We start from the raw sequence: 16,072 nt of genomic DNA on the forward strand, positions 1-16,072 counted from the left end.
GATGTGATGTTAAATGACAGCTTGTAGACCATTATATATGGACAAATACAGACAACTTCCCTGCCCCCTTAAACTTTGCTTGAGAAGAACGGGACGTGTCATATATCTAATTTCTTGGTCCTTTCACTATGAGGCATTCTTTCTAAATTACTATAATTTGCTGTTATGAATTGAGATGCTATAAACATTGACGTGGCTGTGTCACTGTGATGTGCTGATTTTAAGTCATTTGTATATACCAAGGAGCTGGATAATTGGGTCAAATGGTGGTTCCATTTCAAGTTTTCTGAAGAATCTCCATACTTCTTTCCAGAATGGTTGCACCTATTTGCAATCCCACCAGCAATGTTTGAGTGTGCCTTTATCCTTATATCCTCACCAATATTTACTGTTACTTGTATTCTTGATAATTGCCATTTTGACTGGAGTAAGATGAAATCGCAGTGTAGATTTAATTTGTATTTCTCTAATTGCTAGAGATGTTGTACATTTCTTCACTTATTTGTTGATTGATCCTATTTCTTATTCTGTGAAGTATTTGTTCAGTTTCTTAGCTCATTTATCGATTGGAGCATAAGATTTTTTGGTGTTAAGTTTTTTGAGTTCTTTATCTATCTTGGAGATTAATGCTCTATCTGAGGTGCAGGTGGCAAAGATTTTCTCCCATTCTGTAGCCTCTGTGTGCATGTTCTTGATTATTTTCTTTGCTGTGAAGAAGCTTTTTAGTTTGATACCATCCCATTTATTGATTCTTGATTTTACTTCTTGCAGTTTAGGAGGCTTGTTGAGGAAATTGGTTCCTAAGCTGACATGATGAAGAGTTGGGCCTTCTTTTCTTATAGTTGGCACTGGTCTAATGCCTAAGTCCTTGGTCTACTTTGAGTTTTGTGCAGGGTAGGAGATAGGGGTTAAATTTCATTCTACTACATATGTATTTTCAGTTTCCCAGCACCATTTGTTGGAAAACTATCTTTTCTCCAATGTATGTTTATGGTGTCTTTGTCTAGTATGAGATAAATGTGTGTATATATATATATATATATATATATATATATATATATATATATTTGTCTCTGTGTTTCTATTCAGTACCATTGGGCTTCATATCTTTTTATGTCCCAATGCCATGCTGTTTTTGTTACTATAGCTCTGTAGTATAATTTAAGTTCTGGTATTGTGATGCCTCTTGCTTCACTTTTCTCACTAAGAATAGTTGTGGCTATTCTGGGCCTCTTATTTTCCCAAATGAATTTCATGACTTCAAAAGATAAATGGATAAAGAAAATGTGGTATATACACACAATAAAATATTACTCATCCATAAAGAAGAGTGAAATTATGGCATTTGCCAGTAAATGGATGGGACTGGAGACTATTGTTTTAAATAAAATAAACCAGTCTCCCCAAACCAAAGGCCAAATGTTCTTTCTGATATGTGAATATTAAGGCACAATAAGTGTTATGTGTGGTGAGGATAGAAGTTCTTTGGATTAGACAAAGGTGAATAAAGGGAGTGAAGGGAAGGGAGAAGAGATGGGAATGGAAAAGATAGTAGAATGAATTGGACATCCTTTCCTACATTCATATGTGATCGCATGATCAATGAAATGCCACATCATGTACAACCACAAGAATGGGAACCCAATTAGAATAAGTTATACTCCATGTATATACAATATGCCAAAATACACTCTACTGTCATGTATATCTAAAAAGAACAAATAAAAATAGTAGTCCCACAACTAGAACAGCAAGGCAGGACTTCCTTGGAAGGCTTACAGAGAAAAAATTTGGAATGTTTGTATATTAGTAATTTTCTTCTCATAAAATCTGAAAATCATGATTAACTCTTATTTATCTATTTTCCCCATCTGTTTCATGTATTTCCTTTGTCCTTTGCCTTTCGCTTGAAATGTTATTTCTTTCATCAATTCATTCTTCCTGCTATGTGGTGACCTTGCCCTTTTCCTGACTAATCCTCAGGAAATCTTTGCTATCAACAGCCCCCACACCACCTCAACCTTTTTACGTCCTCTGGTCTACCACTCTGCCATATATACTTCTATTAAGCTGAAACTTTTAGTTTTTGTTACAATAAATAAATAAATAATTGAAAAGAACTGACATCTTAAAATTGAGTCTTCCTGTTCATGAATATGGGATATGAAATATCTCCTCATTCTTTGGATCTTTTTTACTTTCTTCATTTGCACTGTAGTTTTCCTTATGAAATCTTGTATATATATTTTTTAATTTGCACTTACACTTTTTCCCCTCATTGTAATATAAATGGTATTGTGTTTTAAGTTTCATATTCCAAGTAGTCATTGCTGGTATATAGGAAAGAAATACACTTTTGTATATTAACCTTCTATCTTGCAATCTTGGTCTAAAATTTTGTATCTAGACATTTGTGTCATCTGTGAACAAAGACAATTTTATTTCTTCCTTTAAAAATAAATTATAATATTTTTATTACTCAGCAATAAAAGAGAATAAAATCATGGCATTTGCAGGTAAATGGATGCATTTGGAGAAGACAATGCTAAGTGAAGTTAGCCAATCCCAAAAAAACAAATGGTGAATGTTTTCTCTGATATAAGGTGACTAACTCATAAGGTGACTTATATCCTCCCATAGTTGCATGGGAGGAACAGATGAACTTTAGATAGGGCAGATGGGTGGGAGGGTAAGGGAGGAGGCAGGGGGTTAGCAATGATGGTCAAATGTGGTGGACATCCTTATCCAAAGTACATGTATGAAGACATGAATTGATGTGAACATACTTTATATACAAACAGAGATATAAAAAATTGTGTTTTATATGTGTAATAAGAATTGTGATGCATTCTTCTGTCATGTATTTAAAAAATAAAAGCAATTAAAAAATAAAAATAATAAATTATAATAGTTTGAATAATCAAGTACTTTTTGAGGGAGACACAGCCTGAAAAACATCTCAATCATGTGGTTTCAAATCTACAGATATTTGCTCTATAAAATTGGTATAAATAAGGCACCAGAATTTTGGCAGATTCAGTAACTGTATGTGGGGATAAGACTGAATAAATAAAATGTACCAAATGTTATAAACAAATCTTTAAAATACCCATTTAAAAGTCAATAACTGTGATGACATTTTGAAGAACAATTTATACAGCCAAAACCAAACCAAACAAACCTAAAACCCACAACAATTGATGAATATTTCTTTTAATTTGTGATGTAATTTCTAGGGACAATCAATGTAGGATTCTAAAAAAAAACAAAGATCCTGGAATTTCTTAGATGACTTAAAAGTGATTTTAGAAGTGACAAGATCAGTCATACTTGATACTGACACTCTTTACTAATACTAAAGAGGTATGTGAAGAAGGAATAAAACTATTTCATGAAGTGGAAACATGGAAAGAAAAGCAAAATTTAATACATGATTTAATATAGTATGTGCCATTAAATATATATATGCCTAACTTATAAAATAACTTTTACAATAGGTATTGGTCTATTTATTCTGTATGTCTATCGCTTCTCGGCCTTTTGGCTAAGATCTAGTATCTGTATGTCTAAAAGTTGGCTAAATTACTTTTGAAGAGGAAAATTCTTTAGGAAAACACAAGATCACTTCTATCTGGGATAACCTTGCATTTGAGCAACCTCAGTTTCTGAGAATTAGTAGAAGTATTAAGACCTTCTATTCTAGTGGACATCAAAGAATGCTTTATACTCTCATCCTATACTATGAAGAGATTCAGCTCTCTTGCAGCTGATGGCTGTGATGTGTGCATAGTAGTTTCCCCTTTGGCATTCTTGTATGGAAACAGATGGAAATTCCTTAATGATTTGAGTGAATGTGGGGCCCCAAATCAGCATCCTAAGGTGGCAAGGGATCTCCATGGGGCCTCTCATCTCAGATGAAACCCACTCAGGTCTCTATTTTTTTTTTTTTTTGGAAATGCCAGGGCATCATCTTTGCTTTAGGGCTGTGAGAATTCATTCTGAAAGCTAATCTTTTAGAAAAACTTGTTTTTCACCGTGTATTACACTTACACATTCATTAATGGGAATTTCCACAATTTCCAACACAAATAGAGAATTATGTATGACATTTGGAAAATTCATTTTGATACTTTTACTTCAATATGAAAACAATTTACTACTTTATTACAGTTTTATCATAACTGTCTTTTGAATACTTACAAAAGTTAAATTCATTTTTAAAAAGTCTTAAAATTCACAATCTTACAAAAATTATGCAAAAGAATTGGAATGGAAAATAGTAGTCAACCGTTTGGATAGTCTGCTACTTTCGCCAAAACATTGGATGAATGCCTTCATTTCTAAGTATCTAATGACTAACATTTTGAATATATGGTCTTAGATAAGTAATGATCTATTTCTTCTGGGTTTTAGAGTAACTTTTTGCTCCTGCATACACTTCCAACACCTTCATTTCACCCTTTGGTATGTTGAGTAAGCTCAGTTTACGTGGCTGTTACACCATGTCAAAGAGCTGTTTGGGGCAATGGTTCCATATTCTGTTTCCAAATACAGTGGCAAATGTTTATCCAGAAGAAAATTATTGCAGAAAGATAGTATTTCTTGCTGCTTTTCTCCAGCTTTCTGTCTTGTAAAGAGCCTTAGGAGTCATGCAATTTGTGGGTTTAATACATACAAATAGCCTACAGTGAGGTATGCAACAGTCATTAATTATTCAACATACCTTCAGGGTCCAGCAGTCTTGGAATGCCCAGTTGTGTTTCAGCAATAGTGAAAGCATCCTCCAGATTTTCTCTGTTAGATCTGCCTTTCACCTTCTCCAAGTCCACCAACTCAGGTCGGATGGCATGGATAACGGAATGGAAGGCAACTCCACTTCTCCAACTTCTCCCAAAATCTTTCACTTCTATTCCGATCTGCCTTAGTGTGGTAAACACAGAAACAGTGTCACATGCTGAATAGACACAAGTACTTTCTTTAAGATCTTATGCAAAACCCAATGCTCACCGCCAATGATGCACTATATCAGTTAAATGATTTTTTTTCCCTTTGGGGGGGAATTAAGCAAAAAAATATTTTAGAGGATAATAAAATTTATAGTTTTTATGAGATTTTTTTTTCAGTAATTGAGATGGCCCATTTGAATCATAATTCACACTTATTTTTGAAAGGGAAATACATTTAGAGGAAAATGTGTGACAATATTTTAAAAAGAGAAAGTGATAAAAACACCAAAAGTGACAAGAATTAACCAGTGTGTGTTTTTAAAGAAATTCTATCCAACACATTTTTAATGATAAACAACAGTACGTCATATAGGCCAAGGTTCTAACAGACTAAGATGATGTGGCTATATCATATCCAATACACCAGAGCATATAAAAGAAAAAGGATGTGATCATATACACAAAGTAGTCACAAAAGAGCCACAATTGACACAATTCTAGATGATAACTTCATTGCCCCACCAATCAAATTGCTTTAAAATTTTCTTTTTGGGATTATCTTGAAAGCAATGCTCTGTAGACAAATCTTTGTTCTTTGGTGATGGATTTGATAAGTTCAAAGCCAGTTACAATTAGGAAAGCAGTTCAAGATGGTAATAATACTTTATGATTAGAAATAAAAATGAGGCAAAATCATGAGAGATTTTTCTACATACAATTTCTCAATTATAAAGGGAATTCCAAAAAAGAGTTGCAAAGATGATTGTGAACATCAGTGAGACCCCATGATTAAATGTAGAACCTATAGATGCGACTACTTGGTTAGGGAATATTCATGGATAAAGTCATCTGACAGATTCTTTTTAAAAAATTAGTCATCCACTTTATAGTTGTTCCTAAATAAAACAAAAACATCACTGAGTTTTTACCAAATTCTCAAAATTTTCATAAAAAAATACTATACCATACTCATTAATAAATTGCTAAGTTCCCTTAAATTTATCTCAGGACACTTTAGATTTACTCTAAATCACATTTTACTAAAGTGCATTCAGTTCACATAAAATATCATGTGCTGAAAATAGCATCACTGGACCTAATCATTGGCTTTACAAATAAATATTTTTTAAAAACTGTGTCCAAAACTTTAGTAATTATAATCCTGAATCTGCTCTTGGTTCTTCTAGAGTTTGTGTCTCTGGCAGTATGGATACAAATTCTTTGAGCAGACATCTAATATCCATACAGGTTGAAAAGTTTGTCCTTGTTATCTTTTCATTTGTATATTTCCTCTTCATCTTACTTTTCTACCTATATTTTTCCTTGCTCACATTTTCTCATTTATAAATATTCCTGACTCTTTAAGCCACTTCATATTAGTTTTTAACATAATAAAACAAGGCACAAATAAACAACCAGCTAATAAATAATCACCTTGTTATTTAATGTTTCCTTGAACTTTTTTATTGTTTCAGATATTCTAAAAGAAATATTTAAAATGTTTTCTTAAATATTTACTATCTTGGAATCATTAAAATGTTTCAGTGTATTTTTCCTTTTGCATTTGCTGAAATAAATATACGTGTATAATGTGTGTGTGTGTGTGTGTGTGAAGATACACACCTTTTCTTATTACATCAAAGTAGTAGTAAATATTTCTCAAAAGTTCTGGTTTTAGTTCAAACTTCTCCTTTTAGAATCTTATAAACCCAAGGAAAACTTGTGCATTACTTAAGTGATGAAATGTGGTCAGTTTACAGGCAATTCTGGTCTCTACTATGTTATGGTTTGGATGTGAGGTGTTCCCCAAAAGCTCACATGTAAGACAATGTAAGCAGGTTCAGAGGAGAAATGACTGGGTCATGACAGTCTTAATCCAATCAGTGAATTAATAACTGCACAGGGATTAACTGAGTGGCAACCAAAATGATAGAGTGAGGTTGAAGAAGGTTGGAATTGGGGATGTGGCTCTGGGGTATATATTTTGTATTTGGCAGAGTGGAGTCTTACTCTCTGCTCTCTGATCATCATGTGAACTGCTTCCCTTACACCACCTCTTCCACCATGATGTCTGGATTCATCTTGAACCCTGAGGAATGGAGCCAGCTGTTTATGGACTGAGACCTCTGAAATGATGAGCCCTCAAATAAACTTTTCCTCCTCTACAGTTGTTCTAGTTGGGTGCTTTATTCACAGCACTGAAAAAGCTGACTAAAACAGCTCTACATTTACTTCAGGTAATTTTGAATGATTTGGGGTATTCATATCTTCATTTGTTTGTTTATCTGATTTATTTCTGTGTTAAAACATAATTGTTCTTCTTAGACAGTTAATAATAGGTATGCAAATGGTTTAACTTAGTGCTTTTTATTTCTGAGAATATGTACTAGCAGTCCATGAAATTGGCTAAGAAAATAGAAAGGGCTTCATGATTTTGTTTTACTAATACAGTTTTTGACTCATTTCTCAAATCTCTTTAAACTTTGTGTGAAGATAGTGAATACACTCTAGCAATCAGTCAGGTGCTTTCTAAATATTTTCTCATTTCCCACCTTCCCATTGGCTGTGAGAATCCTGTGAGAGTGATCCAGACTACAGAGTCCCCCATAAGATAATAACAATTTCAGGAAAGTTGTCATGCACATATTGAAATGGATACAGATCCTAAAGTCTTCTATCCATGTCAGGTAAGAAGTTGCTTAAAAAGTGTACACAGGGGCCATGTAAAAGGAAGCTTCACAACAATTATCAACAATTTGGTGGCATAAACGTCATGTGTCCTTACAGAATTTTCATGACAAAGAGTCCAAACTCTACAGTTTACACAGTTACCGAAGAAATGGATCTGATTGTTATATTGATGGGTAGACACCCCTGGGGATCATGATATTAGACATTTATACAGATAAGGAAAATATAACTTAAACTGATGTCACAAACATATAAGTTGTAGGAATGACTTTGCGCTGTTAGCATATCTCTGCATATCTTAGAAACCCAACACAGTATGTATGAAACTAAATTCGATGTAGGATAACTCCCACAGCATTAAATTTGAGTTAACCTCAAGCCACTAGGTTATTAAATAAAAATCAACTTATTTTTGATTAGTTTAATGCTGTGTGGAGCAATGGACAATAGAAGAGCACATTGAATTATTACAAAGTGTAAATGCAATAGCATTGTGACAAATGTCAGCAAGCGGTCATCAGTTTTCCACCCAGGACATTTCTTTTCCCTGTCCAGTTAAGTTACAATAGAGGTTAGTAAGGTCCAATGTGTTTATAATCAAATAGTGCACCAATATTACGGGAAGGATTTTTAATCTTAATTTCTACTACAGAGTCTAAAGAGTCACACAAATTTGCTTTCACAATATTTTTGGCTGCACTAAATCATAAGTATATACCTAAAATTAGAAAACAACTAACACACTTTAAAAGCTAAACAAACCTACATAAATCAGTAACACTAATTACATCTTATCTATTTTTGATTTTTCTCTCCTTATTTTTGCTCTTCAAACATTTTAAAAATAGAACTCTCTATGTTTTAGCACCTCAGTATTTTATAATAAGTACTTATTTACAACTGTTTTCCCAAAGTAGATAATCAGATTCAGATTAGATTCAATCAAGTAAAGCAAGATAGAAAGTTAGTTAATATTTCACGCTATTTAGGAAAATCAAACCAATGCACAACTTTTATGTGAAGAAACTTGACAGTGACCACATCAGGCCACAAAATATTGCTATGATCAACGGGATAGATATCCCATTGGAATTGCTATGAAAAGGTACTTTTTTGAAGAGTAGTAATCTTCCATCTACCATCATAACAAAATGTATGTACATGTAAATTTAAATTTCAACTCATAAAGCAAGAGTTGACAAAGGAATCTTTGTTATAGATATGAGAACAAAGGGTAAAAATCAAAAAATAAAATTTCTAGAAAATTTCAGGGAATGGAAACAAATACAATGTTTTTCAGAATGTAGACCTTTCTTAACATTATTATTAAATCGAATTCAAGAGTCTTTTGAAGAGATAATCAAGTTTGAGCTTGTAATTTATTTGTGCAAACATTATTTAATAGGAACAGAGAATCTAAATAATGATCTGATTAGAATTAGCCCTCAGGCCACTAATCAAAAGTAAAAAAATTATCAGTTGAATCGATCAGGCCCAATCACATGAACGAAGAAAGAATTCATTTTATTACAGCATTTTCTTGGAGTATTGGTGATGAACTTATGTTTACATTTTAGTTCAAGGACAGTGAAATAAGAGCTAAAGCAAAAGTCATTCATTCAAATATCTTTTCAAATTTTGCAATCATTAGAAGGTGTAATAAGGGATAAATCGATAACTCAAATTATCACAGGGTTCCAAATTCAAACAAACCCTTGATACTTACTTGCCTGCTGTGTACTGCACCCATTTTAATAGAGCTTTCTTGGCATTTCCTTGGATCTTGGTGGCCACCTTGCGCTTGCTTGGTGGGCTGGCGGTCTCAGAGCTGACGATGCTGTCCACAGAAGAGGCACTGCTGGACAGAGACTGTAGCTGTGGCAGGTTGCTGGTCAACTCTTCAATCTATTTACGAGTTAACAGAGAGCAAAAACATAAGAATCATCTTTGGTTTTTCTTTCCTTGGAATATACTTTTCCCAATAAAAATGACATTGAAATGTGAGTTCTTATAGGGCACAAGAGGACATTTTATCCCTCTTTGTGCTCACTGTGCCCCTATATCTTACAGTCACAAATATTTGTTGAATGCATGAATGAACTGATGTCTGGTTTAGATGTGATCTGAGCTTGTCACCTGAAAATTCATATGTTGGAAGCCTGGTCCTCTGTGCAGCAATTTTGGGAGGTGCTGGCCTTTAGGAGTTTGAGCCTAGTCATTAGGGAGCTGCCCTAGGACATTGGTTACTTCTCATGAGAACACTATTAGTCGGGCAACTTCCTGGTCTCTCTGGCTTCCTGCCTCACCCTGTGATCTGTGATCTCTCCCTCTGGCACAAGCCATGATGCCATCTGCCCTGATGTGATACAGCCACCAGACCTCATCAGAACTGGCCCCATACTTTTTGGTCTTTCAGTTACCCAAAGTGTAAGTTAAATATTCTTCTTTATAAGTTACCCAGCCTCAGTTATTTTGTTGTAAAAATGGAAAATTGACTGATACCACTAATAAAATAAAACCTAATATTTATAACAATTATTCTGCATGGAATGGTGGTTAATATGCCCCCCCTGGAGCTTAGAACTACTCCCATAGAAAAAAAGAAAAAAATTCCCCAACTCCTTCTATGCCTATATCCACCTCCATTGAGATTGACCTACTTTTCAGAGTGGGTACCTCTATTGGAGTATTTTGGAATGGAGGGTTTCAAGAGAGAAGAGGAAATTCTCTTGCAACCAAATACCCTGTTATGAGTGAAGTTAACATATCTGCTAAGCTAAAGAAAAGATGACATTATTAAAATGTCTACTACCATTTCCTTCTGTGATATAACATCAACTGAAAAAGAAACTGTAGCACAATACCTGGAAATATAGAATAATGGTCCACACCAATCCAAGAACTATTGATGGTCGGCCATCAGCTATATCAGTGGAGTTAATGTTGACTAGTTTAATCTGTTTAAAAAGAAAAACTGCATTAGTAATGTACTAGAAATATTACAACCCATTTAATTACACAATAATTAGAACTTTATTAGACACCAGTAAGGTTTGAGGTCATGAGGTGGTACACAAGAGTAAGTAGGGTGAGCTGTGAACACACACGCACACATGGTTTCAGTGAAACTTTCTGGTGCATTTGTTAGGTGCACAAAATGTAACAACTAAAAAACTGATTTCAAAAACTTTTTTAAATTTAAAATTTTTAAAAATATATAACATCATGCAAGGAATTATCAACAAAAATTTCCAAACAAACAAACAAAAAAAAGATTATTCTTTACATTAAAAGGTTGACTAAAAAGAAACCATGAAGACTAGCTTAAGAAGATGCACTTACTTTTAAGTTTTCTACCAAATAGCATGAAACTTATGTTCTCTTTTACCTATAAAAATCAGGAATTAAAAATTCTAAAATTTGTACTAACCGGTGATCCTCTGTACATGGACTGACATGTAAAACAAAGGAAGAAGATGATATACATACATAAATAACCTTCCAAAATCAGCATTATTTGTTCAAAAGGAATAAAAGATAGTAAATTTAGAGCATGACTTTGAGAATAAATTTCAAAAAACAAAGTAAAGCCAAGAAATAGTAAAATAGAGATTATTAGCATTTAGTTTTGGGCAATGTACTATAAAGCATTTTCCTTAGATTCCAATCTGTCCACAAATGCCCTTAATTATTTATTTTTTATGTTCTCCTAATTATTAAAAAGGTTGTTTCTTAAGTTCAAGCAAAATGAACTTCTATGTCCATCAATATCTATAGCATATAAGAAATAACTGTTCAGCATCTTTTTTCATAAACAAATTCTGAATTAAAAAAATAATGACATACTCCTTAGGCATGTAGCTAAGCTAAGATTTCATGAGGTGTGTGATTAATATAAAATTCAGAAGTTTATGAATTGTTTATTTTTTAAAATGTTTATCATACATTCAACTGTAATACTTTGTGTCTAGGGCAAATGTTAACTTTAGAAATATGATTCCTATATTTATTTATTTTTAATTTTCTCCGGTTTTTCTGTGAAAATGGATCTTGTGGAGCAAATCTTCAATGGGAAGAGTCCTCAGAAAAAATGCCTTTCATAGATTAAGTCTTTACAGTTTTCTCCAAGATATTAATTAACAGGAGGAAATTTGTTTTTTTTTCTAACCAATAAATATTTCTCAGAATGAATTAAAACATTCTTGTTATACAATGGAAATGGCAGACTTAATATCCTGGAATCCTCTAGTATCCTGTTCCATAAGGCTTTACTCTGCTTTCTATGAAAAGCTAACACAGGGTGAGCAAGAAGAAGGTAAACTCTCCAATCATAATGAAGTTAGAGTGATTTGCAAACACTTCCCAATATTGTATAAGGAGATAAAAGTATTTTTCTACATGGTCCTAGTTCCTAGAATCTGTGTAGGGCATGAAGTTTGCAAGACTAACAACTTTATCCGGGTTCACTGCATTGCCAACTTTTCAAAACAAAAGTTATTTAAGGGTCAGGATCTAAGTTTTTTTCAAGTTCCTGTTTTGTACATTTATAAAGTGAATGAATTAACTTAGTACATGTAGATGTTAGGAAGTAATCAAATTATTCCCTTTCCCAGAAGTATATGGATACCTGTTTATAAAGCTGGTTTTGCTATTGCCAAGTACAGACATACTAAATTTCCACAAAGTAGAAAAAGCTAAATCTAAGAGGATTGGTGAGGCCCTTTTGGAGGGAAATATGGCGGTATCTAAGAAAAATACACACACACTTTTTGACCTGGCAAACACACTTCTAGGGTTCTACCTAGAAAATACATGCCTCTAATAAGATGAAAGTACTTTTAACATAGTTATTAGTTCCACTTAGTGTTTGAAAAATCTTAGAAACAACCTCAGTGCCCACTCACAAGAGTGGCTGACAAACAGTGACACATCCAGGTAACAGCATATTATGCAGCTGTTAAAAATGAATCGTGGAAATAGTCATGAACCGATTTGGGGTGATTATCAAGATACACTTCAAAAAACAAAACAGAAAATACACCTATGGACTCCTACCCTTCATGTAGGAAAGGAGGGGGCATATGCACACACATCTTATTTGAAAAGAAACAAGAGAGATTGATTAGGAGAGGTGGGAAATCGAGTTAGAGGCCAGGGAATGGGGATGGAAGAAAAGAGATCAGAAAAATTTTTACTAGTGTGTTTTTTACTCTTAGAATCATGGTAATGTCTCCCCCAAATTAAAAATAAATAAATAAATAAAGTAAAGCAGGATGTGCGTGTGTGTGTGTGTGTGTGTGTACGCGCATGCTCATGAGCTCAGTGTGTTACACAATAACAATAGAACATAACTATTAAAAATTTCTAATTCAAGCACACTGCAGAGGATGTGGAAGACTAGAAATAACTAAAGTACATTTGGAAAATAGTCTTCTGACTGGGTAATATAATGCTAAAGGGAAAAAGAACTATAATAAGTACTGATTTCCAGTTAGTAAACCTGTTTCTGACAAGAATATGAACTAGCAATTCCAAAACTATTTTATGCATATAGCAGGGTTACAAAAAATAAGCAAATATATTGTGGATAAGAGCCAGTGCTCTCATTATTGGAGAAAACAGAAATAAATAAGCATGTGAGGCTAGAATGAGCCTTATGGAATTAGGCTGGAATCAGATGTATCATTTTGAACTAATGGTTTGTTTTTTTACATATGCATACAAACACACACACAGGAGAAGCCATACATGTATATGTACATATATGTATGCATACAGATAGGTAGGGGGGCAAGCACATGTGTACATACAGAAATGAGTAAGCATACATACTTTTGGACCTATCTGCTGGGAAAGCCTAGAAGCAACATCACCTCAGTAGCAATGAGCAAACCCTAGATCTAGGTTTATGAACACCGTTCACCCGTAACAGGAACAAAGCCTCCTTAGAGAAGTGATTGACTCTAGGACTGCGGCAGGAACATATAAGCCTGAATCACCTGTAGTTACCAGAAACATTTTAAGCACTTTCTTGTTCTTGAAGAAGCCAGCCAAAGAGCTCTCCATGGCCAAAGCTGGAACAATTTGAGCAACGAAATGATAATAACAATATTTGATAAGTCTGAATAAAACAAATTTACATGAGTCCATGCTGAAAGAAATAAGTAGTTGAATAAGTCAATAAATAGAGTGAAGAAGGAAGAACATCTTTTTTCCTACAGAACAATTTCAATAAGTGTAGATAGAATGAGGGAAACACAAAATCACCAGTAGGCAAAGAGTACAGAAATAATTATTGCAAATAATTATTTGCAAAAAATCAGTGAGCAAAAGTTAGGAGGAGAAGCCGAGATTTAGCAGTCTCAATGATCTCCTCTAAGTTATTCATCAAGTGTAAAAACAGTAATAACATCATGGAAATCATGGCAGACACTACCTGCTATGATCTGAATGCATCCTTCAAATATCATGTGTTAGAAACTTAATCCTCAAGTTTTGTCAATGGCATTGGTGAGGCAGCCTTTGGGGGGTGATTAGGATCAGATAAGCCCATTAGGGTGGGATGGGTGGCCCTGATGGGACTGGGGGCTTTATAGGAAAAGGAAGCTGCGCTGACCCATGCTTACTCAAGTTTCTGTCTCTGCCATGTTGTAATGCAGCAAGAAGGCCCTCACTAGATGCTGAACAGGTGTCTGCACCACGCTCTCGGACTCCCCAGCCTGCAGAACTGTGAGCTGAATAATTTCTGTTCTTTATAGTCTTGGCATTACATTATATATCAAGTGATCAAGGTTTGCCTCATCAGCAATGGCATTTCAGAATTCTATGCTCACTAGCGTGATATGCTGGAAGAATACAACATCATGTCCTTGGTCTTCTTGCCAACAATGTATGACTTCAATCTAATCATGAGAAAACATACAAACTCAAATTGAGACATTATGTTCAAATAACCAATCGATGGTATCAAAAATATCAGAGGTTAGGAAAGACAAGAAAAGAATGAGGACTCTTCATAGAATAAAGAGATGATCGAGTGCCCTGGGTGATTCCGGATTGAGTCCTGGGGCAGAAGCAAGGCAACGGGGAGGAATTTGATGGAATTAGACTAACATCTGTGCTTTCATTAACAGTATCACAACATTTTAGTTTCCTTATTTTGATAATAGTACTATGGTTGTATAAGTTTTTAACTTCAGAGGAATTTGAGTGAAGAGTAGATGTGAAACCCTTTTTTGCAACTTTACTGTAAATCCAAAATTATTTTATAATAATATCATGTGTCCTTGCTGCATAGATAACTGGCAGTGCTTTGAAGCCATGGCTACTTCTGGAAGCATTGTTTTGCCCATGCCTCCTTCTTCCAGTGTTCTCTATCATTTCCTACCTTTCTTCCTTCCAGAAACTTGAGTGCAGTGCCGATGTTTGCCACCGCATGGATTCGCTTCATACGATGTCCTTGTTCACAAGGCTGTGAAAAGGGAAAGAACAGGGACCAAAAAAGAGCACACATTTAAAAAAATCTAAATGGATGAAAATTATACTTGAAGGCTATTCAGCTATTCAAAAGCAACTGACATTATTCAACTTCTTCAACAGTAAGCAAATATGCCAAGGAGCACTATCCCTCTGCACCCTGAAGCACCCGCCTTATAAAGACATTTGTTCCCAGTTTCTCTGTAAATGCTGCCTTTGGGGCTTCTGCATGCCAGAAAGCAGACATTCATGGAGTTCCACGCTGTATATGGAGATGGGTGTCCCTACAGGCCAGGAAATATTTATATGAAACGTACTCCTGGTCACTCACCATTTTTTTTTTTTTTTTACAGTCATAGGGGTCTGCAAAGATACTGACAATAGTGCTGACATCTCTTGATTTGATTGGCCCAAAACACATGAAGCCAAGCCAAGGTTTAAATACAGGATTGTGAGAATGAAGATGTTATACACAACATTATGTTTGAGTACCTGGATATTCTGTCATCTGTGCTAAGGTCGCCAAAGTGTATTTGTGCTTTCTTTGAGCCACACCATTAATTTGAAAAGTCAAAATAAATTCAGTGAAGTTGATATTGTTGCCTTCTTTACATTCACAGCCAATACCAGTCTCACAGAGGCAAAGAAGTCTCTCTCAGGCTGAAAACTTGCAAACTATTCTCTTTTTTGATGCCTTAGAGCTCTAAATAATTTCCCATTAAAATTCAAAATGGAGTATCTTTTCATTTCAATTACTATTGTATTGCATAATAATATAATGGTGTGATTTTAAAGAAATATTAAAGTAGAAGATACACTTCTTAAACTTTTATTTATTCTTCACTGGGAAACTGTTATACATGACTTAGCTTTTTATCTGTCCATATGCCCAGCCCACTTATTTAGTTTATTTTTGCAAGGCAAAAAAAAAAAAAAATACCCATTAATCTGCCAACTAA

The 16,072-nt window shown here is 34.3% G+C and overlaps 1 protein-coding gene across 16 annotated transcripts in view; it reads right to left on the minus strand.

Annotated features, from left to right (window-relative positions):
- Syne1 (spectrin repeat containing nuclear envelope protein 1) overlaps positions 1 to 16,072 on the minus strand; it is a 373,023-nt gene that overhangs the window by 314,663 nt on the left and 42,288 nt on the right. For 13 of the 16 annotated variants that reach the window (XM_048800002.1, XM_048799999.1, XM_048800027.1 and 10 more), the window contains exons 4-8: positions 15,025 to 15,108; positions 11,068 to 11,088; positions 10,502 to 10,594; positions 9,364 to 9,542; positions 4,724 to 4,920 (exon numbers count right to left, since the gene is read on the minus strand). In XM_048800002.1, the coding sequence (XP_048655959.1) occupies positions 4,724 to 4,920; positions 9,364 to 9,542; positions 10,502 to 10,594; positions 11,068 to 11,088; positions 15,025 to 15,108 (574 nt within the window). The remainder of the gene's footprint in view (positions 1 to 4,723; positions 4,921 to 9,363; positions 9,543 to 10,501; positions 10,595 to 11,067; positions 11,089 to 15,024; positions 15,109 to 16,072) is intronic. The other 3 variants (XM_048800010.1, XM_015502320.2, XM_048799993.1) reach the window with 1 other exon arrangement.

Source organism: Marmota marmota, unplaced genomic scaffold (assembly GCF_001458135.2).
Source record: "Marmota marmota marmota unplaced genomic scaffold, marMar, whole genome shotgun sequence".
In the NCBI taxonomy this organism is placed as follows: Eukaryota; Metazoa; Chordata; class Mammalia; order Rodentia; family Sciuridae; genus Marmota; species Marmota marmota.